Source organism: Argopecten irradians, chromosome 9, assembly GCF_041381155.1.
Source record: "Argopecten irradians isolate NY chromosome 9, Ai_NY, whole genome shotgun sequence".
Classification (NCBI taxonomy): Eukaryota; Metazoa; Mollusca; class Bivalvia; order Pectinida; family Pectinidae; genus Argopecten; species Argopecten irradians.
The window spans coordinates 11,466,419-11,491,112 of record NC_091142.1 but is presented as its reverse complement, the minus strand read 5'-3'; the positions used below and the strand labels follow the sequence as shown (position 1 = coordinate 11,491,112).

The following is a 24,694-nucleotide window of genomic DNA, read 5'->3' as shown; positions in this document are numbered from 1 at the left end:
TAAATATCATTTCATGAAACATTGTCATAAATTGATTTGTTCAAATCAATTGTATTTATTTTCCGTAATGGATAAATGTTCTCGCGAGAGTCCGACACCGTGGAACTAACATGGCCGACATGGGGAACTTTTGGGAAGGTACGCACTTATGTCACAAAGTTTATTTTGATTTACACATTGGTTAGGCTCTCGACAAGCTTAACAGCGATTTATTAGACAAAGTATAGGTCCATTGTCATGTTTCTCCATATATTTAATAGATTTTTTAACGTTAAAGTAAGTAAAACACAATTATCTCACCAATGACACATCGGGGCGATTTGACGCAGGAAACTGGCTAGTCCAAAACAAAAAGAACGTGATGTCATTTCTGTATATTTTCCGGAGTAATGTATTTCATATCCCTTAAATAATTTGATAACTTGAGATTGATTTTTTATTTCTGCTAATAATTACACATCCATACGCGATGAGACCATCCGAATTTAAACAAATGAGCCAGATGAATGCAGGCCGATAAAAAACATGTGCCAATACACAAACACAATTCACAGTGTTAAGGAGATCTTCGTGATATGGTCAGATGGGGCCGCGATTGCCGAGTGGTTACTGTATCTCGACACATTACCATAACCCCTACACAACTTGGTCACGAGTTCAAATCCCATGTGTTACTGACTGCTGGTCGGTGGTTCTTTACCAGAGGTACTCCAGCTTTCCTCCATTAACAAATTAAACCTGGCACATCCTAACATGACCCTGGCTGTTAATAGGACGTTCAACTAACAAAACTCAATCATATATGATGAGGCCGTCTATATATACAGGTCCGGTAGCACGCTAAATCTGGCTATATAGCTAGATTTGACTATATAGCCAAATCTGACAACACGTAAAGTGGACAAATATAAACAAAAGTGACATACCTGGTCACTAAATCAGCGAGCACATCGAAAATTGAATGACGAATCTTGAGAATCGGCAAAACAAAATATTTTTGTCATCCAAAATAATTTCTGGTGAATTTTTAAAAATCCGTCGTTTGCATTTTTTGGTACTCGCATCCATTCATCCTCATGTTCTGATGAAAAAGATATAAAATCCAAATTTCCCATTTGAAATATGCAACATATCTTTTTGTTTACGAGCTGACTATGGCACTTAATTTTTGCACATGGTCAATTTGCACGGGATCTGCATACTCCAAGTGCACCTGTGGCCCGAATCTTCATCGGATGGATGCTTATCTGCAGACGACACAATGACGCCATATTGGTTCGCCTCGCTATAGTATAGTTTTGTTACCGGGGAATAGTGATAATGGATACTAAATAATTGCGACGATGGAATTTTAAAAAGTTGCCTGCAAATGAACAAGTAGTCAAACATTATTCATATCACCGACTTACATGTTTCGTCATCCATGCTTTCATACTCCACGAGAAAAATGTGACCAGACCTCACCTGTTAGTTTACGTTTGTTCAATATAATGTGTTGTCAGATTTGGCTATATAGTCAAATCTAGCTATATAGCCAGATTTAGCGTGCTACCACACCTGATATATATATATTTATGTAGGATTAAAACCTGCTACTCTACTCCCTCCTTTAAAATGTGTCCTCCCTCGAACACAAACCAACCCATTTTCTATCTCCAACAAAGCCTGTCAGTCTCCTATAGCTTTCACTTGGAGTGGTCTACAGCACTAAATGTACCAGGGTGAGAGTATAGTGTACATGTGCTGCCAGCTGGACTCGAACCTGTGACCCAGGACTTACTGGCCTGGTCAGTTGCTCTAGATCTACTGAGTTAAAGGGAAATTGACCCTAGCCTGACCTGTTTTCACTGTGCATGACTTGATACGACATTTGTATTATTTGTGAAAAAGCAGTCAGTCTGTGTGTGTGGCCTGTATATATATACTGACAAATTTGGTCTCGGTCTCTTAGTCTTCGCTGATGTATGTCTATGAACCATGTCACTTTGGCTCATGTTATAGACATTGGTTTATCACATACTTGAAGCATAGCATGAGAGCCACTGGTCGTCATTTTGTTGAATGTCATTATGGAGACACAATGTGTCCTGTTTTGCTATACTTCTAACATTATTGGAGTAATCACATACTGGAGCTTGAGATCCTTATTCAATTCTTGGTCATGAAACGTAACCAAATGTATAAAGGGGAGGAAAATAATTAACCAGACCACTGAGTTTGAATCTGTAACCTTGATTGAAATATATACTAGCTAGATGCTGTACTAGTGTACCTGATTGACCTGTTGCTGGCATGCATCCAGAACAGTTATAAAGTAGCAGTGTCTGAAGTTGAACATGCATTATACTGTAGCATTTACACTGTAGCATTTACTCTCAAAGTACAATTTGAATATTTTTTTATATATTTCTTCTGTTTTCATTGCAGATCTTCGTAAGCAGGCCCGGCAGTTGGAAAATGAAATTGATTTGAAGTTGGTTTCATTCAGTAAATTAGGAACAAACTATTCTTCTCACAAAGAATTTGGAAGGTAATTCACTTGGCCATGTTGATCTCTATTCACATTTAACTGATCTGCATATTAAGATAATAATGTTTGTTAGGTAATTATAAACATTGTGTTCAGAACCTCCCAACTTTATGCATGTTCTACTAGCTATAGTTATAACAACAAAATAATATATATCAAACCAGTATATATAGATTCCCATCAATCTCTATTGGTTCAGAAAAAATGTGCCAGATTCTGCTACTGATTTGAAATTTGGTCCAAATTAAAGATTATAATCGATCATCTGGACAACACTAATAATTACACATTGTTGGTCAAAGTAAAGATATGTTTACAATTATAAAATCAAAGGACTATTGAAAAAGAGATCATTATTTCAGTATTTAAAGTAAACCAGGGAGATTTGGAATCTCTCTGGTTTCCTTATTCTCACTTTATAAACCTTTTAATTTTAAAAACTTACACCAGGTATATAGAGTGAACCAACAAATCAGTGATACATATGCATGTAATACAAACACCGATGGTCTAGAAAAAAAAATCCAGATAGAAATCCCAGGGAATAGATTTGATTATTGACTATCAATTAAATAATTATCAATTAAGTTAACCGTAATCCGTCTGTCTGCAAAATTCAAAATCTGGATAGATTGAGGCTGAGCTGGGGACTGAAAGTATTTGCCAAATTATCATGCAATCTCATTCTGATGTCCTATGAATATAAAATGTATATACCTTAAACATCCTGGTCTGTCCCGTCCTGTCCTAGCTGTTACGTTAATTGTGCCTCACCCTGTTCTGATTTCTGATGGCAGTTTATAATTAATTTCTATTTGTTTTCATACCAAATCCGACTTTCCGATTGGCAGATTCTTTTACTTCATATACTATGAAGAAAAACTCCGAGACTGGCGGGAAAACCCGACGTTATCATGACGTAACAATAGATACGTCAAAGTTGCGTAGTGATTTAGAAAAAATAATCCATTGGAAAATCAATGAAATCGTAATTTTAAACGTATTTCATGTTATCAAGCGGACTCACACAGTTTGCAAACAAAATTTCTTTCATACCCTAATGAAGTTAAAAAATATTGACATCAATGCTAAAATGAATTGGTTATTTTTGTCTTACAGGCACATATACATTTCAATTAACAAACATTATTATTTAGGATAATAAAACTTAAACAAAATCCCTGTACTTCTATTTGACTTTTTTCTAACAGCATGTTATTTTACTAATCCAACTTTTTTTTTGATTGCTATGAACAAGTAATTTGGTTGTTACATCCAGCTTACTCATTAATATGTGCAATTTGATGATTTGCTAAACTGTAAGAATGTGTAAGATTAGAAAACGTTAAATACAGGATCATGAAGTTTGATTTGTTGTTTGATAATTGCAAGCGTGCCTGGTGAAGGAGGTCAGAGTCCGAGCTCGAGGTAGGCTGGATTTCTATAACTATGAGGAATGCTAACGAGGTCATCTCATATAGAATATTTGAGCTTGTATCCCTGCTTGCAATTGCATTGTCTCCCCTGCGGTTATGTTACATTTTCATGAAAAAATTTGGTGATGGTCTGATGGATAATCTATAAAGTGTATTTATGTGTGACAAAAGTCAATGAACGCCAAATTCAAAGAGAATCAAGTAGAATTTGAAAGAGATATAAGGATATTTAAGAAAATAATCATTTAGTAGTAATGATAATTATATACATGTATGATACACATGTGAAGTTTTTTAAAAAGAAAAAGGAAAAATATGAAATGCTTGTTTAAATAATGAATTGCAATAAGTTGATTTATAGAATGCATTTCAATTGTAAATATGTACATTGTATACTTATTTGCTTCTGCAACATTTTAGATAGATATATTTATACTTTTAAAAACATGTTAGATAATAAAAATTCATTATATACTTTTATGAAGATTATATATTGTGAAACTACATGAAATTCCAGAAATTCCTAAAAGAATGAGTTGATAGATAACTGATTTAATTTATGAAAAAGATGAAATAATTCAAAAGTCTGTGTAAATAATACATTTCACTGACACCACACTATACCATTACAAGCAACAATATCCTCCTTCTCCTTTGGTCACATGATGTGCATGTGTTACAAACTTTCTTTACACAATTAAGATGTTTCGAACTATTTTGATGAAACATACTTACCAAACATATCCTCCACATATCACATGCACATGTAAACCTACATGTAGTTGTATTAGTGTTGGCAGCTATGATAATGCATGTATAGCTTCAATATTGAAATAAAAAAAAAAATTAAAAAAAAAAAGTTTCATGACATGTAAATTTGTCAACTGCTGCATTTATAATACAGGGGTTTTGAGATATCAAAACAATTTAGGAAATGCTTATTAGTTCCACCATCTGATGATTTTGACTTGATAAAAATTACTTCAAAATGTAACGTCACAATAACAGGAAGGTGGGACTAATCGACGGTACATCATACTTCACACAAAACGTAGTTGTATCTCGTAATTGACTTATTACATAAAAGTGGCCAATATCTGCAACATATTCTTTTAAAAAGTTCTAGTAATATATAACTTAAATGGTGAATATTTTAGAGGTTTTTGATAGCAGTTCATTTACTGTTACAGTATAAAAAAGCTTGTATGTTTCTAGTAAAATTGTTCAAATAAATTTAAACGGCTCACTGTGAATAAAATATAATCAATGACATAGAAATATAAGCTAAAAAGCTACTAATTACAGAATTTTGTGTATTGATGAACAATAATTTTGTTCTAGCTGACTGCATGCATGTTTGGTGTAGCGACAGTACCGCATGTTTGGAATTTTTCTGGTTCTATATAATTATGTTTGATAAAGAATTATGTTTGGGTGTAGTGTAGGAGGAAATGTTTAATTTAGGATGGTTGTTGTCTTGCAATATTGCATATTTTATTAACAATATAATGGGAAACGTAGTAACATAATTTTGTTTATTTGACTTAGAAATCTGTTCTCAATATCTAATTAAACTGGCTGTTTTGTCATAATTTATGGAGGTAATAAAACTCTTGTTTATTTTGGATATTTTGTAGCCTAAGACATTTTGATTTCCAGTTGTATTCTTTATTGCATTACCTATATAGTTCAAGTGAATAGTCGGGCAAAGAAAACCAGTCTAAATGCGTTCATTGGCCTTTCAAAAGTTCTCACATATTAATACGACGGTCAAGTTCTGCTTAGTTTCCCAGTTCTGACCGTTAAAGTAAAGAAAAGTTGAAAACATTGAAAGCGAGGCTGCGTGGAAATGTAACCACGGACATAGTGAGCCGGGAGGACGTTTTAGAATTTCCATACTTCAAATTAATTTCTTTGTACGCAGACAGATTTTGACGAGAGATTTTATTTTTCCATTTCATAAGAAATTATACTGGATACATTCACACCATTTTTACCGACTTTAGCCATCCTTGCCCGACTGTTCACTTTAACTCTAATTCAGATTACAGTCCAGGAATCCTGTAAATCGCCCTCATTCATTACCGTTTGTTTCCTTGAAGACTGACAAAAAATGTTCTCAAACAGTCTGTAACTTTTTCATTTTACAATATGGTTGATGATATAGGAATGAATCATTTAAGAAATATTGCAACTTTTATAGTAAAATATATTTATACTGAACACGCTTACAACAAATTTAATATTATAACGTACCATAATATTTTCATTCCACTTCAAGGTTCCTATAAGATGTCTGTAACATATAATGAACTATGCTTTAATTATATGAAGTGATTTCGTTGGTCACCAAGTATTCATTTTTGTAACTCTGTTTACGGTATACATATAATTTTTTATATTCCCTTGTTATTTGAGTGTGAGATTCTGGTTCAAGAGTTTAAAAAAAATGTAATTGTTGAATTTTACTCTACATCAGGTTCATATAAGACCAAAAAAACCATGTCTGTTAAAGATGCTCCATCGCTCACAGAGCATAAATGATATTCATCCCTTGAACAATAATTGGTGTTTAGTAATCGTGTATATATATGTCTAATTAACACAAAAAATTGCATAAAATAATATATTTTGCCTCTGGTGCATGCACAATCAGTACTTCATTCCATATAGGATACAGTGCCACGGATTTTTTTCAGGATGCAATTAATTATTTTTTGTAATTTTAACTTAAAGTAAAATTAGAAGCTCAAACTTTTCAATGGTGGTAATGGTGTAAAGTAAGTAACTTTTGTAACTGAATGAAAATACTAAATCGTCTTCTCCTGTTTTTGATAGTGAAAAAATACCATTTGTCAGCGGTGGAGCATCTTTAAGGGTTACATTGGCAAAAAAAATAGGGTTGGTAGGTTGGGAGGATTTTTTTTAGTGTCTTTCACTCTAAAGATCGAAATCCTGACTTTAAAAATTTCTCGTAGAAAAGTGGGAAAAAAATAGGGTCTGGGATAAAAAATTAGGGTCTGTCGGGTAACCCTAAACAGACATATTATTTTTTTTTGCCTAATAAGATTTTAGATATTTCCATCAAGATTATAATTTCAATGTGTTCTTACTTCCAGTGAGTCAGCACCCCTCCTCAATAAGACGAGTAGTGAACATATGTTTGAAACGATGGCAATGGAGATTGAACAACTGGTATCTAAGGTAGGTTGTGTTCATTTACGTATGGCTGCAGTATCAAAGAATTTACAAGACTGTAAAGTAGCAGCTAGGCTGTCATAAGTTTGTGGACTGCGGTTGCCAATCGGTCAACATTTGGTGTAAGATACATAAGCCACAGACTTTTAGACATCATACTTGCACCACCTTGGAACTATCGCATAGTTGGCTATTAGTGTTGGTCAATATGTTCCCGATTTTAGCTAAAAGAAAATTGAATTTCAGCTGTGTTAAATTTACGAGCCAACTTATCTCAATATTTTACAGATGACATATTTTCTGATCATAGTAAGACAAGTGAAATCATGAAAATATCATTTCTGTGAAAATATAGGATTTACCTAAACTTATCAGTACTTAGTGCTCAAACAATTTGTTCAAGTATCATTTTTGTTTTCAATATCATCCTTTTTTAAAGCTTCAAGAAGTGAATGACAGAATGGCAGACTATACCCAGAACATCAGCGTGAGTTCACCGAGTGCAGCTCTGTTACATACACTACAGAGACATAGGGACATATTACAGGACTACACTCACGAATTCCAGAAAACAAAGGCCAACATTACCGCCATACGGGAGCGAGAAGACCTCATGGGGTCTGTACAGAGGGATATCAGGTATTGTTATATATAGTCAAACTTTGTGAATTCAATGTCGGTGGGATCATGCATGTTGACACATTCAGTTACTGTAAACTTATTTTAGTGGTACTAGTTAGATGTTAAATTTCACAGATGTAAAGGTTGAAGACTTTTGTAATACCGTTTGGAACTTATTCACAGGGGTTTATTTCCGCAAATCACCCTGTAGCCTGTGTGACAGCATGTGCTACGTAAATCCCTGACTGTAGACAAAATGTGCGACTTATTACCTTTCGCAAATATATTCAAACTACACAATATATTCATATTTTAGCGCTCTTAATTTTTTGCGCTGAAATAAATACCGTATTCAACCCGTGCTCTAAAATAAGTACCATATTCAACCCGAGCTCTGAAATAAGTACCGTTTTCGATCCAATAAGTGCCTATATATATGCATATGGTACTTAAAAATTAAAACAAATAAGAGGGCAGAAAATAGAACCAAGGATGGAATAACCTTTCATAAAGTTATTGTACATTGTAAATTATATATAAAGTTATTGTATAATGTAAATTACATGTGAAGTTATTGTTGAATGTAAATTACATGTAAAGTTATTGTATAATGTAAATTACATGTAAAGTTATTGTATAATGTAAATTACATGTAAAGTTATTGTACAATGTAAATTACATGTAAAGTTATTGTACAATGTAAATTACATGTAAAGTTATTGTACAATGTAAATTACATGTAAAGTTATTGTACAATGTAAATTACATGTAAAGTTATTGTACAATGTAAATTACATGTAAAGTTATTGTACAATGTAAATTACATGTAAAGTTATTGTACAATGTAAATTACATGTAAAGTTATTGTACAATGTAAATTACATGTAAAGTTATTGTACAATGTAAATTACATGTAAAGTTATTGTACAATGTAAATTACATGTAAGTTATTGTACAATGTAAATTACACGTAAAGTTATTGTACAATGTAAATTACATGTAAAGTTATTGTACAATGTAAATTACATGTAAAGTTATTGTACAGTGTAAATTACATGTAAAGTTATTGTACAATGTAAATTACATGTAAAGTTATTGTACAATGTAAATTACATGTAAAGTTATTGTACAATGTAAATTACATGTAAAGTTATTGTACAATGTAAATTACATGTAAAGTATTGTACAATGTAAATTACATGTAAAGTTATTGTACAATGTAAATTACATGTAAAGTTATTGTACAATGTAAATTACATGTAAAGTTATTGTACAATGTAAATTACATGTAAAGTTATTGTACAATGTAAATTACATGTAAAGTTATTGTACAATGTAAATTACATGTAAAGTTATTGTACAATGTAAATTACATGTAAAGTTATTGTACAATGTAAATTACATGTAAAGTTATTGTACAATGTAAATTACATGTAAAGTTATTGTACAATGTAAATTACATGTAAAGTTATTGTACAATGTAAATTACATGTAAAGTTATTGTACAATGTAAATTACATGTAAAGTTATTGTACAATGTAAATTACATGTAAAGTTATTGTACAATGTAAATTACATGTAAATTATTGTACAATGTAAATTACATGTAAAGTTATTGTACAATGTAAATTACATGTAAAGTTATTGTACAATGTAAATTACATGTAATTGTAGTTATTTACAGTAAAGTATTGTAAATGTAAATTACATGTAAAGTTATTGTACAATGTAAATTACATGTAAAGTTATTGTACAATGTAAATTACATGTAAAGTTATTGTACAATGTAAATTACATGTAAAAGTTATTATTGTACAATGTAAATTACATGTAAAGTTATTGTACAATGTAAATTACATGTAAAGTTATTGTACAATGTAAATTACATGTAAAGTTATTGTACAATGTAAATTACATGTAATATTGTACAATGTAAATTACATGTAAAGTTATTGTACAATGTAAATTACATGTAAAGTTATTGTACAATGTAAATTACATGTAAAGTTATTGTACAATGTAAATTACATGTAAAGTTATTGTACAATGTAAATTACATGTAAAGTTATTGTACAATGTAAATTACATGTAAAGTTATTGTACAATGTAAATTACATGTAAAGTTATTGTACAATGTAAATTACATGTAAAGTTATTGTACAATGTAAATTACATGTACAAGTAATTATTGTACAATGTAAATTACATGTAAAGTTATTGTACAATGTAAATTACATGTAAAGTTATTGTACAATGTAAATTACATGTAAAGTTATTGTACAATGTAAATTACATGTAAAGTTAATGTAATGTAAAGTTATTGTACAATGTAAATTACATGTAAAGTAAATGTAAATTACATGAAAGTTATTGTACAATGTAAATTACATGTAAAGTTATTGTACAATGTAAATTACATGTAAAGTTATTGTACAATGTAAATTACATGTAAAGTTATTGTACAATGTAAATTACATGTAAAGTTATTGTACAATGTAAATTACATGTAAAGTTATTGTACAATGTAAATTACATGTAAAGTTATTGTACAATGTAAATTACATGTAAAGTTATTGTACAATGTAAATTACATGTAAAGTTATTGTACAATATAAATTACACGTAAAGTTATTGTACAATGTAAATTACACGTAAAGTTATCGTAAAGTTATTGTACAATGTAAATTACATGTAAAGTTATTGTACAATGTAAATTACATGTAAAGTTATTGTACAATGTAAATTACACGTAAAGTTATTGTACAATGTAAATTACATGTAAAGTTATTGTACAATGTAAATTACATGTAAAGTTAATATTGTACAATGTAAATTACATGTAAAGTTATTGTACAATGTAAATTACATTGTTATGTCAATGTAAATTACATGTAAAGTTATTGTACAATGTAAATTACATGTAAAGTTATTGTACAATGTAAATTACATGTAAAGTTATTGTACAATGTAAATTACAGAAAGTTATTGTACATGTAAATTATGTAAGTTATTGTACAATGTAAATTACATGTAAAGTTATTGTACAATGTAAATTACATGTAAAGTTATTTACATATGTAAATTACATGTAAAGTTATTGTACAATGTAAATTACATGTAAAGTTATGTACATGTATTAGTATTGTACAATGTAAATTACAGTAAAGTTATTGTACAATGTAAATTACATGTAAAGTTATTGTACAATGTAAAGTTACATGTAAAGTTATTGTACAATGTAAATTACATGTAAAGTTATTGTACAATGTAAATTACATGTAAAGTTATTGTACAATGTAAATTACACGTAAAGTTATTGTACACAATGTAAATTACATGTAAAGTTATTGTACAATGTAAATTACATGTAAAGTTATTGTACAATGTAAATTACATGTAAAGTTATTGTACAATGTAAATTACATGTAAAGTTATTGTACAATGTAAATTACATGTAAAGTTATTGTACAATGTAAATTACATGTAAAGTTATTGTACAATGTAAATTACATGTATGTAAACCATAAATCACCCACATAGTTTTCTTAGTAGTGAATGTGAGGCCTCAAAAAGGGGGAGGGGAACTTACAGGTAGGAAGGGCACTTATTGGGTTAAATACGGTAAGTTTAAAGTATTCGAGTTTAATCGTATTTCAGATCTTAAATGAGTGTTTGTTTTATATTAAGATTTCATGAAAGATTAAAGTTTTAGAAGATTTTATTTTGATGAGCTTTGAAAGACAATTTTATAAAACCTTGTATTATAAATGGACTCAAATAGAAATTCTCAAGGATTTCAAAGTCAAAATATATAGAGAAAATTCCATTGGAAGCTGCAGCTAATTTGAATTTTATGTTTGTATGGATGGTGTTACATTTTATATATTTCATATTGTGAATTCTTGTAATTCTTCATTTACAGTGCATACAAAAATTCATCCGGTTTAAATAGAAGGTCAGAACTATATCTTAAAGAACATGACCACATACGCAAGTAAGTAAATAACACAGCTTTAGTTGTAATGAGTTGATTATTGCCAATGTAGTCAGTATATCAGTAACTGTTATAGACACACATTGGCAGACCTATTACTTCTTTAATTATTTATTAGAGTCACTTAAAGTTGTATAGTCTATGACTTGTACTTTTGGCATAGAAAAAGTATTTAAAGTGTTCTACATATTTTTCTCTGCACCTTTAAGTTTTAAACTTTCGATACTTACCGACTTTTGTAAAGTTCGTATTCGCAAAGTTATTAGATAATTAAATTAAGATATTGATTTTTAAAGTGTACATGTTTAAAGTAGATTGGATCTGAACTCTGCCGATCTATTAAGATCTGTACGGATATTGTCGATATTTACCACATGATACGGCTCGTGAGGTTCCGATATATATCGCTGATATCGGTCACGCGATGTTACTAGATGTTACTCGGTTTTCCGATATTATCCAAAAGTTTGAAACATGGCGTTGACTGTGGCGGTTCTTTCAAAACGTGTGATATTTCATGCGACATTTACCGCTATGTCAATAGTATGTTGGTGCTTTCATGGATCTGAACCATCATATATAAGCATCCATATTCACACACTGTATGTTTTATGACAGTTTGTGATGGTGGAAATTACAAGAAATACAACTTTAACTTTGGCATGCGTCATACATGTAACACATGCATGTCGTTGAATTCTTCATATTTTGCAATTTATATCTATACTATGGATTACAAATGTCTACATTATAATGTGATCTTAATTACTGATTTGTTTAAAAGTATGGTTAAAATCAACCATGTATACAAACTAGCTACCATCCAATTATGGTCTAAGGGAAGTAACTCCTATCTAGATCACCAAGATGACCTCGGACCATCAATGTAACTATTCCTAGTGCTGACCGTATTTATGAGTGTACAACAAATTAGCTCATTTTTGTTAGTGGAAAATTTCAACTCTATGTTATCTCATTGAGATTTTAGAAAGTGACCTTTATAACATAAATTGCTTTTTTCTTTGTATGTGTTTGTACTAAGAGTACATCAACTTATTTGATTGAATTGAAAACTCTTTCAACAAAGGAATCAATTATGCACTTTAAGTTTAATATAGATAGAAGAACTTATTGTACTAAATCTATAGTGTATTCAGTCTCCTGTATCATGCTTGTATAAGCCCTCCACCTCTGGGGTACTAGTTTGAACCCTATGTGGACAGTTGCCAGGTATTTGACCACTGGTCGGTGGTTGTTCTCCTGGTACTCAGACTTTCCTCCACCAACAAACCTAAAAAAAATTCTGGCTGTTAATAGGACTTTTAACTTATAAAACCAAAGTATTATGCGAGTGTCTAAGTATGAAAATTCTCTCACTTTAAGATTTTTGCTTCATAAAAGCATAACCGGCGTATTCCAAACAGTGTATTTTGTAGAATTACTGGTATTTCATTAATGATTTGAACGTGATGTTTGTTTTTCATTAACAGCTCAGAAAGGATGATTGATGAACAAATCAGTGTAGCCATGATGACTAAAGATAATATGGAATCACAGAAGAAAATGTTGTCAACTATTTCACAAAAAATGAATTCAGTAGCAAGTATCCTTTTTGATAAAATATCCATGTAATGAAGGTATGAGTTCGGTCTCATAGTGGGGACACATCAGTGTTTGGCTGTGTAAAATTGATTGTGTTAGCTCTATCATGTAATCTAATTAAAACTAGACTTGTAATTCTGCTGCACTACAATAGACTCCAGTACAAGATCTAACAACATCCCATTCGGGGTCACCTCAGCGTGACCTCTGACCTAGAATCAGAACATCTTGGCATTAACTGTTAGCTCTTTACACTTCCTAGAGAATCAACAACACCAGAAACTCTGTAGACAACTTTCTGATTGCAATTGGCTAACCGGAGGGGTCATGGTGAGGTGACTCTAAACAGGGTGTTGTTAGATCTTGTATTGGATAGGAATTATAAGTATAATTTTAATTAAATTGCCCTTCTATGGTATTTATAGTTATAGCTTTTGTCTATGAGAGAAGGATAAAAAGGGAGCACCTTTCAAAGTCTTAGAGATAGAATTACATGATATAGAAATTAAAATTTTAGCCAACATAAAGGTACAAAAGAAAGAAAGAAAGAAAGAAAGAGCAATATACATCATGCATTCAAGCCCATTCAAACTTTACTGGTTTGCAAAAAATACTGTTCTGTCATGGTGTAACACTGGCCACCTGTCTCTAGAAATTTGAAAAAATCACCAACATTTGGCTTGATTATTTTTATCTCTACTGCGTTCATGTCTGATTCTAGATTTTAAGTTTCAAACTAGGGGAAGATACTCTACAGCTGAGAAAGACTTTAATATCAACAACTTAGATCTGGTAGCAAGTCTCTCATTGTATTTTATGAATTTAATCTAATTTTAAAATTATTCATCTCTCATACATATATACAATGTATCTGTTATCAAGATAATAATGTTATCTTGAAAAATAGATTTGAGCTTTAATTTCTCATTGACAATTGTTTTACCTTAACCATTGATCAGATCGTTTTCCACTGATTAATTCACTGATGCAGAAAGTAAACCTACGTAAGAGGAGAGATACAATAATCATAGCAAGTGTGATAGCCACATGTACAATTATATTATTGTTGTATGCTTTTCACTGATTCATATTTAATAATTCTTATTGTAAATTCCATAGAAGACTTTAAACATGTGTTGTGGAGTCCTTGTGGTGGTGATGTACAAGGAAACGCCAAAGGATTTCGGATGTGATATACAGCGCAGGACGGAGACATTCTTATCATACATGATGAGACATTGAATTAATGAGCTTAAGTTACAAAAAGTATAATGAAGTTTAATTCACTATTTGCAATATTCTTTTACTAGGAAGTATTCGATTATTAGATTGACTTTTAACTATTTAATTCATCCCTATATTTTCAGAATGAAGTGCTCCAGATCTACATGTAGAAGAGTTCAAATGTATATTTAGGGGTGAATTGGGTTAAGGAAGTGCTAGTAATATCAAATATTCATGGGAGTTAGATGAATGTTTATTAAATAGTTTGGATTCTTTCAATCAAATCAAAGATTTTGTTTAGATTTAGTTTTAGATATGGAGATTGTTTGCATAAAATTCACATTCATAATTGAATTAGCTTAGTTTATATCTGGTCATCTTGAATACTTTGTGGTGTTATGAAGTCAATATCTGTTCCTTAAATAGACAAAATTCAATAAATCAATATCATATTAAAGTGAATAGTCGGGCAAAGAAAACCAGTCTAAATGCGTTAATTGGCCTTCCAAAAGTTCTCACATATTAATACGACGGTCAAGGTCTACTCACGTTTCCCAGTTCTGACCATCGAAATAAAGAAAAGTTGAAAGCATTGAAAGCGAGGCTGCTTGGAAATGTAACCACAGACATAGTCAGCCGGGAGGACGTTTTAGGATTCCTATACTTTAAATCAATTTCTACATACGCAGACAGATATTGACGAGAAAGTTTATTTTTCTATTCCATAAGAAATTATACTGGATACATTCACATCATTTTTACAGACTTTAGCCATCCTTGCCCGACTGTTCACTTTAACGTCCATATTTGACCAAGTTTTAGCAGATAGGAAATGAGAAAGCAAAATGTTTTCTTTTGAAATAATTTGACCTTCAATGTTAGCTTGCTGATGTTTATCAGAAATAGATATTCATGCAGTTCTTAAAAATGAATTATAAACCTCACAACTACCAGGTACATTTAAAATGTGATTATTTGTCTCATTGTTATAATTGTAAAAGAGTAGAAAGGAATACATCATTATCTTTTAGTATGAAAAAGGACTATATTTTTGCATTAATGCTTGTAAAATAAGGCTTATGACTATTTATAAATATAGTATGAAACTAACCTCTTTACAAATATATAATAGTTCTGTGTAATCCAACAGATTCCACAAAGCTTGTAAAATATGGCTTATGAATGTAAATATCAATGTGAAACAGACTATTCCGTACAAATGGCAAACATTACTGAAGCTTTGTTCTTTTTTAAAAACATTTAAATGACCTTTGATCTTTGTCAGATTCAAACAATATCTCCAGTGATGAGTTTGATTAAACAGGTTTGATAGTCAGGTTTGGGAAGGCAAAAAATTGGTGAAAATATCCAATAACTTGTGAAAAATTGTTCAAAGTTTTTAATATCAATTTTATGATTACTCTTCTGGTTGAACCAAGAATCTGTGTGACTGATTTTATTTTCTGTATATATTGTATGGTTGTTAACAAGGGTATCTGTTTATGTCTTTGTTATTCATTTTTTTGTTTATAGATAATTCATGTACAGTACATATATTGAATAATATATTAACTTAAAGAAATCTAGTAGGAACATTTGAGTACCGTTGGACATATTTACGGTATGCTTTCTACATGTACATATGGATGTGAAATTTTTCATGCCTTATGTGTACTTCTGTTTGACAGAAGTTCAATTAATTTTCACGATCGTTTTAAAATTGGTGGAGAAGGGACGCCAGAAACGTTAACAGTGTTTATTCATAACTGTATTAATTTGTAGATTAATATAAGTGATGCACGGGATCTTTTTTCATCAAATACACTTATTAATATTTATCGATGCCCATTGTGAGAGACTAAAACATGTGATTCGGGCTACAATTGTTGCTTTAATTATTAATGATTATCCTCTTTTAATTAGTTCAGCATTCTGATCTCTGAGAGTTACTTCCCTTAAGCTTGTTTTTCCTCAACACTGATAAATCATTAAAAATATGAGTTCTCAGTGTAATAGTGCTATCTTGGCCCAGGACTGGTAATATTCTTGGGGAGTTATCTACCTTAGTCTTGGTAACTAACTTAGCTGTACATTATTAATGTTTGTTTTTGTGTCTTTAATTTTGATAATAATGTACCACAGAGGTTTTGGTGCAATTTTAAATACATCCATCTATATGTACTTTGTGCCAATCCCTGTGATATTGTGCATGTTTTGTTGTTTCATAAGAATTTTGTTTTCTTTTATTTTACTTGTATCTGATCGAAACTTCCATTCAATAGCACTAGGCATTCTCAGTATTCCAGGGGTTTCTATCACTGCCATTATCACTGATAATTATCCCTGGAGTATAGATGATACCGCTCTGGGTTAACAAAGCTTGAATGGAAATGAAATTAATTGTGTTTGATATTGTGATATTAAGTAAGACTTTGTAAAGTGTCATAATTAGCTTCTTTAGACAGAATCTAAATTAATCTGTTATCTAAAAACAAAACACGGGGTCTTGAAACATTTCTGTGTGTTGTACAAAATACATTAAAAATTAGAAGGAAAAGCATTAAATGAATCTGCTCAAACTGCCGTTGATTCAAACTATTCAGTAAAGCTCAGATGTTGGTGATAGAAGAAAACTATTAAAAACAAGCTTCCGAATTGCTCAGTGAGATTTCTGAGTCATAAAAAGTGTCAATGTCCTGTGACATCATTTACCAGAGTTACCTCCCTTAGTACTGACAGAGTGAAGGAAGGGAAGTAACTCTTGATATAAGATAACACTCATCTGTCTTCCTTTTAGGATTTGTCCATCAAGTAATACTACATGAGAAAGTGACTAAACTCTGTAGGAAAATAGAGGAATATAATTATATTAAATGACATATATTCCTAGGTGATTTTATTGCAAGCTTCATGTAACATTATTCTTGTGACATTTTTTTTTTGTTTCTTTCATTTTTGTGTCTGTGTTGCTGTTAAGAGAATAGTTGCAAGCTATACAGGTGTCCATCATTCATTGGTATCGTTATCCTTACCATAGTAGGTTTGGAAACATGCCAGCCTCCTTTAACTATTTGACTGTGTATATTTTTAAGTACATATCGTGTGTGTAATTAGCCTTATATTAGTGGTTCTGATGTTCAATCATCCACATAAATAAGAATCTGATTTGGGACAAAGACCCAATACCAGAGTTTGTACAAAGGCTGATTCAGCACTAGAACTGTTTAGATTATCTTAGGATTAGTTCATTGAGGGTAGAAAATATGTGAGAAATGCAAAAGCTAAGAAACTGGTTATTGAGAAGATGGAAGTGAGAGGAAATTAGAAAAAGGTTATCAAGATCATATAATGAAAAATTCATTTATGCCAGATGCTTGTATTAAATTGTGGTTAGGAGATGATGTCTTGAGAATGTAGACCAGTTTGCTCTCATAGATGTGTGTAACTGAGATTGATATTGATATTTATTTAGTTCATTATTTCTAGCATATGTGTATGGTTATTGTCAATATATTGAAGAAGCAATCCATGTGTTGAAGGCATGCTAGGCTATTATATCCCTAATTTAACAATTGTTTCTTGGGTTTGAATGTGCATACACATAGAAGATTGTGATGACTTACCGGTATTTTACACATGAAGACTAGATATGTATGTGTGTAATGTATGTCTGTATGTGACATATATGTGTGTCTGTTTTGTGTAATGTATGTGTGTAGATTGATTCATGATCATGTCTTCAGAACATTCCTTATGCTTTATCAGTTGCTTATAATTATAAGTATTAATATTTACTGGGAATTTTCCTAATGACATAATTTGCTGGAGTGGAAAAAAAACCACCAAAAAATCAGCAAGCATCTCTATAATAAAGGTATGTACTTGGGCCTCTTATTCGAACTAAATGTGTCCTTTTGTAATACCCATGATGAAGTTTTTAAAAAAAATCATCTTTAAAATCGGTAATCATGATTGTTTTATGGGTTTTGTGTTGTCACCATATAAGGGCATATCATATAGTTACCCTATATAAATGAATGATATGCTTTAAATTTGCGGTTCAGTTTTTCGGTGACTTTTGTCATTATGATAGCAAGGTCTATATATATATATCTTATTATAGGACATGGAGAACTTATAAAAAATGCACAATTACCTATTTACTTTAATTAAAAAGGCTAGGACAGTGTTGTTTTCTCAAAAAAATAGATATTTATAAAGAAAGTATATAAATTATCTGAGAGGAAAAGTCCAAGATTTGTACCTTACTGTCACAACATGATTGTAGATAATATTATTATCAATCAAACCGCACGTGACTTTGTATTTTGTATTGTGTGTGCTACGATGTTTGCTCCGACATTGAATAGAAACACGTGCGTTTGTGAGCACGAGGCGTGGCTATATTACACCTGGCGATCGGTTACTGTCACAACATGATTGTAGATAATATTATTATAATTTATTGGATTGATTATTTTGTTTCCTTTAGTCATTTGTATTTCTTGAAATAATCTATGCTATTAAGCACCGTGCAGTAAACTGAAATGGGGGAGGGAGAGTCTGGCCTAGTGTTATTCAAATGGAAGCGGGCTGGGACATTATTTAAGGTTCAGTCCATTGTTTCAAATTAAATGTCTGTTTAAATGAGTTTGTGTAAAAACGAATATGTGTTGAGCACACTGTACATGTACATCATTGTGTGAAAGTAAGTTATATGAAAAGTGTTTAGTAGGAAACTACTAATTTAAAGGAGAAAAATATGTTTGTTTCCCCCCCAAAAATGTCTATGGAAGTGAGTGTAGACGAGTATGATAAATTTTAAATAAATGATTGTAAATAGTGTGTACATGACTACAAAGTAGCTGTAAATAATATGTACAAAAAGGGATATATATGATAATTGTAAAATAAATAAAATGTGAAGTACACTAATGCGAGTTGTCTTCGTTTTGTTTATGCTTCTGTTCACAGGGACTTGGCACGGATTTCCAACCAAAGTTCAATACCTATGCATACATACATGTACACTAACCGTTGGTTGGAAATTCGTACCAAGTCCCTGTGCTTCCATTCTGAAGTTTCTAAATTGATGCATGGAGTTTGATATGTACATGTAAATCACATTTTTTAAATTTAGAGATTTCTTCTTTGATAGAATTGGCGGCGAGAAATGCATTTCCATTTCCCCTTGTTTTCTTAAGAAAAAGTGAAAACTTCATTTTTTTGCTGCAATTCCTCTCATATTTCAAAGTGTACTAGTTTGTCTTCAATGGCCACTGGTGATAAATGTCATAATAAATGTAATCAAAGTGAAACATATTAAATCACCTTTATTGTATATTAGATATACATGTACAGGCACTATACTGACTATATAAACGTTTTTTTTTATACATTTGAAGTGAAATACAATCACTTTTATTTAGGCGCGTCTTCAGACCATTTATGGATGTCAGTAGTCCCAATGTGTGATTCCCAGTTCTGTCCATCAAATGTCTCTTCAGTCGAGCTCTCAATCGTCCCGGCGTCTATACAGTGTGGGCAGACTCCTGATAATAAATAGGGGGAAAAAACAAACGTAAAATTTAAAACTTCAAATTATCTCGTATCGTTACGTAGTTTCAACCGATATACAGTTAAATCGATTTGTCACTGTGATCATGCCAGTTATATATGCATTGACATTGGGTATTCAGTCCCATAATACTTCACCTGCAGAAACAATACCCTTTGCTAGCGAAGTAAATGCACTGAAAGGGCTTGGGTATGTTTGTCATTATCGTTAGCGTGGTCGAGCTGATGCCAATCCTCACTTAGGCAGAGAACCATTGGCACGATTTTTTTCAATTTATACTATAATATATATACATGTATACTGTTGGTTAAAAATTTCGTGGGTCCTGTGGTTGTGGATAGTCCACAAATACGGCGAAGACGGCGACTCATTGATGAGGTCACGTCTATATAAGTGACCCGTTTATAAGAGACACAAAGTGGTGCACGGGGTAAGAGAAAAAGAATCATTCACCTTCTTTGGGGTGAGACAGGAGATCTCAACCCTCGGGATAAGATTCTTAAGCTGTCAAACACTCGACAAAGCCTCTTGTTTGACAACTTAAAAATCTTACCCCTTCGGATGAGATTCTCCTGTGTCACCCCAATGGGGTGAAAGATTCCATTAATCTCCCACTATGCGCAAATTGTGCGACAATATTATTTGAAATGCTGCATAACACAAAGAAGAAGAAAAGACTGGTCTGTTTATATTTAGTCTGCCTCGGGGTGTGAATGCCTGAATCCATGACTGTTGAAGTCTGGTGTGATGGTCAAAGGAAACTCGGACTCACCGTATCCGTCTGGATTAGACCTTGGTTTGTAGAAGCTTTGGACTCCACATACCCTACAGAACATGTGTTTGGCCTGGTGTGTGTTAAACGTGTACGTTGTTATACAGTCGGCACCCTGTTAACAACATTAATAAGTCGTTGTATTTCACACTAGATATACCAAGAAAACACATCCTCGATACTCCAGGGGTTTCGATCACTTACAATCTCTACACCCCTGGACTACCTTATAGTGAAACTGAAGGCAGCTCCGAAGAAAACTCTGAATCAATCACAGAGCAGTAAAAATTTCCCTGGAAGACTACAAAGAGGTCACGCCCAACTTCAAAGCCACACAGTCAACCACAGTGTACCTTTATACAGCTCTTTTGATGTCCATCAAAGAACTAAATTACCTGTTCTGTTATCTTGCCTCCAGTTTTACTATAAGCTAGTCGAAGGTTGTAGAGATCGTAAGTGATCGGAGCCCCTGGAGTATCGAAGATGGACGACCACTAAACCGTTGGGTTAACAGTCATCTTCGATATTTCAGGGGTTACTATCACTGTCGTAATATCCACTCCTGGAATATATCACAACAAAATCGAAGGCTTTGTGTGCAACAATTTAAAGATGAGACAGGTAGATTGGTCCTTTGATGTACATCGGAAGATTAAATAACGGCACACTTTAAGGCTTCGACGTAGGGTCGCCCCGTCTGTCATCTTCAAAAGAAGTCTCTGCAGACCTTTGATTGGTCATTTATTTCTCCTGAACTTCCTACAGTTTTACTACAATATAGTCCAGGGGTGGATGACGTCAGTGATTGTAACCCCTAGGATACCACGAATGCCAGTTGACCATATCCTGATAGTATTGTACAAAGGTTCTGTTTTTTGTCAACGTCTCTCATATTCTTCAATAAATGATATAATAAGTCGTAAGTTACTTTTACGTTACATCAGAAATTAATTCCTTTCTCTTATCTATAAGCACATCCGATGTTGTCTCAAGAATAAATCCCTCCAGTCTTTTATTTTTAAATTAACTACTTTGTAACTGGAAAAGACGTTTTACCTTGACCATACAAAATTAGGTCGCACAATCTTAAATTTAAGAAATTATCGGAATTAAACAAAGTACGAAGTTTTTATGTAAAGTAAAATTGCAAAAGTAAATTTTACCTGCAGAAGCTTGAACTTTGACTCGGGAACGATAAAATGTTTGTTCTGCTTCTTAAAGCAAATGGAACAGCTGTAAATTACATGAAATACAGTTTATACAGACATATACGTAAAACGCTAATTCGTGAATATTTTAAATAACACCAAATTAACATATTTTCGTTCACAGAATGAAATTTAATTGGAACATGCATCAAGCTTAAACAGTTACAGTTTGCATTGTTATTGACTCAAAAACCATACTGGCAGGCGACCAGTTCTCGCCGAGTACAAGTTCTCGCCATCGCATCTGTATCTATACGATTTCCACGCAAATCTAGTCAATAAAAGCCTTCTTCTTAAAGTTTGCACTGACATTGACTTAAAAACCATACTTTTGAAAACTACATATGTATCATTTGGCGGATGATACAAATGACGCCACGTCGATATTGGTGTATTAGTGTTTGGTTCGACTTACAGTGATCAAAACACCTCGATCTTCTTGAGCCATTAGAATTTGACAATGAAGAAAAGCAATGAAGAACAAAATATTTTGCGGAAAAAAAAAAAAAAAAAAAAAAATCACGATATTTACTTGCAGTCATACACGTGGACTTTCCTTGGCGCCATGACCTCAAACCTGATGGCCCCACAATGGCACCCGCCGGTATGTTTAATGTAGTCTGTCATGTCACTATAAATAAAAACTCAAGATGACAGTCACATCCTTTACGATAGAAATAATTTACAATTGAAATTTTAACATCAAAATAATCAGAATTTATCATTAAAGAGCCAAATACTTTACCCAGATTAAGATTATTAGTTAAGCATAATTACTGTATGTGTTCAGAAGAACACAAATTAACGGAGATCTTGTCATAAGGTCTTTTTCGATAGTTCTTGTTTTATTATTTCTGCTAAATCTTTGCTTTAGTTTCCTGATCCAAAACTATTTATAGCTATTATATATGCGAGAGGAAAGGGCCCGGGGCGGGGAATGATGATATTGGGGTGGGGGAATTTTTTGGTTTTCATGATAAAGTGATACGTACAGTTTTGGCATGAGGATGTTAAGTGTTAAAATAAATGAAAAAAAAATATGCAAACACTAATTTAATGCTAATATGGAACGGGATAAATGCATGTAGAGTCCAATTAGAAAATGCATATAATCAGGTAAAAAAAGCGGACACATAACGTGGGATCAACGTTGATTATTAGCTGAATTTATATTACGACGTCAATTACCATACAAACATCTAAAATCTTACGTCGTGATTCTGAGTAGCATAAAACTTCTATCAGATGTAAAAAAAAAATCTCGTAAACGTTGAATTTAAGTTGGATTCTGACAAAAACAACTCCATATCTATGTTCCAGTTTAAATAAATACATGTTCACATAATATTTAATTTATATATACTGTAATCTTCATTTTTTTGCATGCAAGTGCATTTGTTTTATCGAGTCACAGAGCCTTTAAGTTCTGACTGTGAACTACTTTTTTTTACAAGTTTATTACATTGTATCGATAAAACAAAATAAAAAAGAAAGAAGATTGAATCCTATGATATATATAATCTATATCATAGAGGTTGACACTATTATTTCATGCATTCCATTTCGACGGACTTCAGGTTTAAAATGTTGTATTTTAACAAGAAGTTTAGTGCTTCATTTGTGTTGTCGCTAAATATAGCTACAGTTGTAGGTGACATGTATGTGCTATTTTTAACCTGTATATACGATACCTCTCAACCGTGATCATACACATTTATTCTCCACGAACTTCATTTTATACAAGTGTAATTACCATGTACAAAATCAGTGTGAATTTCAAATGTTAATGTAAGGTATTTGTAAAATAAACTGTCACGAACTACTTTACCTTGTAATACGGTTGATATATTTGTACTAGGTACCTACAATCAATCGTCCCTCGTTTCCGGATATTCGGAAATATATTTAGAAGATTCAAAATAGGACATGGCCTACAATGTACACATGTAGTTAGTTGATCGTCTTAGAGGGAGACCACTCTATGTATCATACATGGTGTCCAACCTACAATTGCCTCAGTTACAATTGGGCATCGCTCTCTGTAATCTTCAAAGACAGTCTCTGTAAGTCTGTAATTGACCAGGATCACATACGCTATGTAGTTGTCATACTTCGTCCGTCGTGGTACGTTAACATTCCATTCAAACGACTCCTCAATAACCAAAAGGGCAATGATACTGAAATTGGACCTAAAGTTGTATACTGAAAATCGATGAATGGCTAACAAATTTGTTCAAATGAACGACCTTAACCACCATTCAAGGTCACATGAGTCAAACAGGCTAAAACCTTTATAATACGACTTCTTAGCGATAGCTGAGAGGCCTATTACAGTATAAGAAGTCGACTTCTTGGTGTCTTCGGCGGCATGCTTCAGTGATATAGCACTATAAAAAGGACAAAAGTGGGAGGCCGTCCTTACATGACCATAGCTGTTAATAGGACGTTAATTAATCAAACAAACAAACAAACAAATTGAAGACTCAAGACGGCTTCCCTACATTCATGGTCACAAAGAAAAATGCACTCTC

The 24,694-nt window shown here is 32.1% G+C and overlaps 2 protein-coding genes across 4 annotated transcripts; one reads left to right on the top strand and one right to left on the bottom strand.

Moving 5' to 3' along the window:
* Positions 1–77: 77 nt before the first annotated feature.
* On the top strand, positions 78–18,681 carry LOC138331447 (Golgi SNAP receptor complex member 1-like). 2 transcript variants are annotated; one of them, XM_069279089.1, is made up of 8 exons: positions 79–138; positions 2,428–2,530; positions 3,923–3,958; positions 7,086–7,170; positions 7,604–7,803; positions 11,708–11,779; positions 13,270–13,382; positions 14,341–18,681. In XM_069279089.1, the coding sequence occupies exons 1-8, from the start codon at positions 111–113 to the stop codon at positions 14,463–14,465; spliced, it is 762 nt and encodes a 253-aa protein (XP_069135190.1). In that variant the 5' UTR covers positions 79–110; the 3' UTR covers positions 14,466–18,681. The 2 variants fall into 2 exon arrangements, with proteins under 2 accessions (XP_069135191.1, XP_069135190.1); XM_069279090.1 differs by lacking the exon at positions 3,923–3,958 and having other exon boundaries at positions 78–138.
* LOC138331448 (centromere protein V-like) lies at positions 12,937–23,999 on the bottom strand. Of its 2 annotated transcripts, XM_069279092.1 has the most exons (6): positions 23,992–23,999; positions 22,696–22,794; positions 22,119–22,188; positions 20,956–21,070; positions 20,025–20,157; positions 12,937–13,070 (listed from the first exon to the last, which is right to left on the bottom strand). In XM_069279092.1, the coding sequence occupies exons 2-5, from the start codon at positions 22,788–22,790 to the stop codon at positions 20,027–20,029; spliced, it is 411 nt and encodes a 136-aa protein (XP_069135193.1). In that variant the 5' UTR covers positions 22,791–22,794; positions 23,992–23,999; the 3' UTR covers positions 12,937–13,070; positions 20,025–20,026. The 2 variants fall into 2 exon arrangements, with proteins under 2 accessions (XP_069135193.1, XP_069135192.1); XM_069279091.1 differs by lacking the exon at positions 12,937–13,070 and having other exon boundaries at positions 19,925–20,157.
* Positions 24,000–24,694: the final 695 nt, after the last annotated feature.

Bases quoted from the DNA above. Each gene is read 5' to 3' on its own strand.
- LOC138331447 (XM_069279089.1), top strand. From the start codon at position 111: ATGGCCGACATGGGGAACTTTTGGGAAG. The intron at 139-2,427 runs GTACGCACTTAT...TTTTCATTGCAG, and splicing joins CATGGGGAACTTTTGGGAAG to ATCTTCGTAAGCAGGCCCGG. The intron at 7,804-11,707 runs GTATTGTTATAT...CTTCATTTACAG, and splicing joins TCTGTACAGAGGGATATCAG to TGCATACAAAAATTCATCCG.
- LOC138331448 (XM_069279092.1), bottom strand. From the start codon at position 22,790: ATGACAGACTACATTAAACATACCGGCGGGTGCCATTGTGGGGCCATC. The intron at 22,189-22,695 runs GTAAATATCGTG...TGTAATTTACAG, and splicing joins GTCCACGTGTATGACTGCAA to CTGTTCCATTTGCTTTAAGA. The intron at 21,071-22,118 runs GTAAAATTTACT...TGTTGTTAACAG, and splicing joins CAAAGTTCAAGCTTCTGCAG to GGTGCCGACTGTATAACAAC.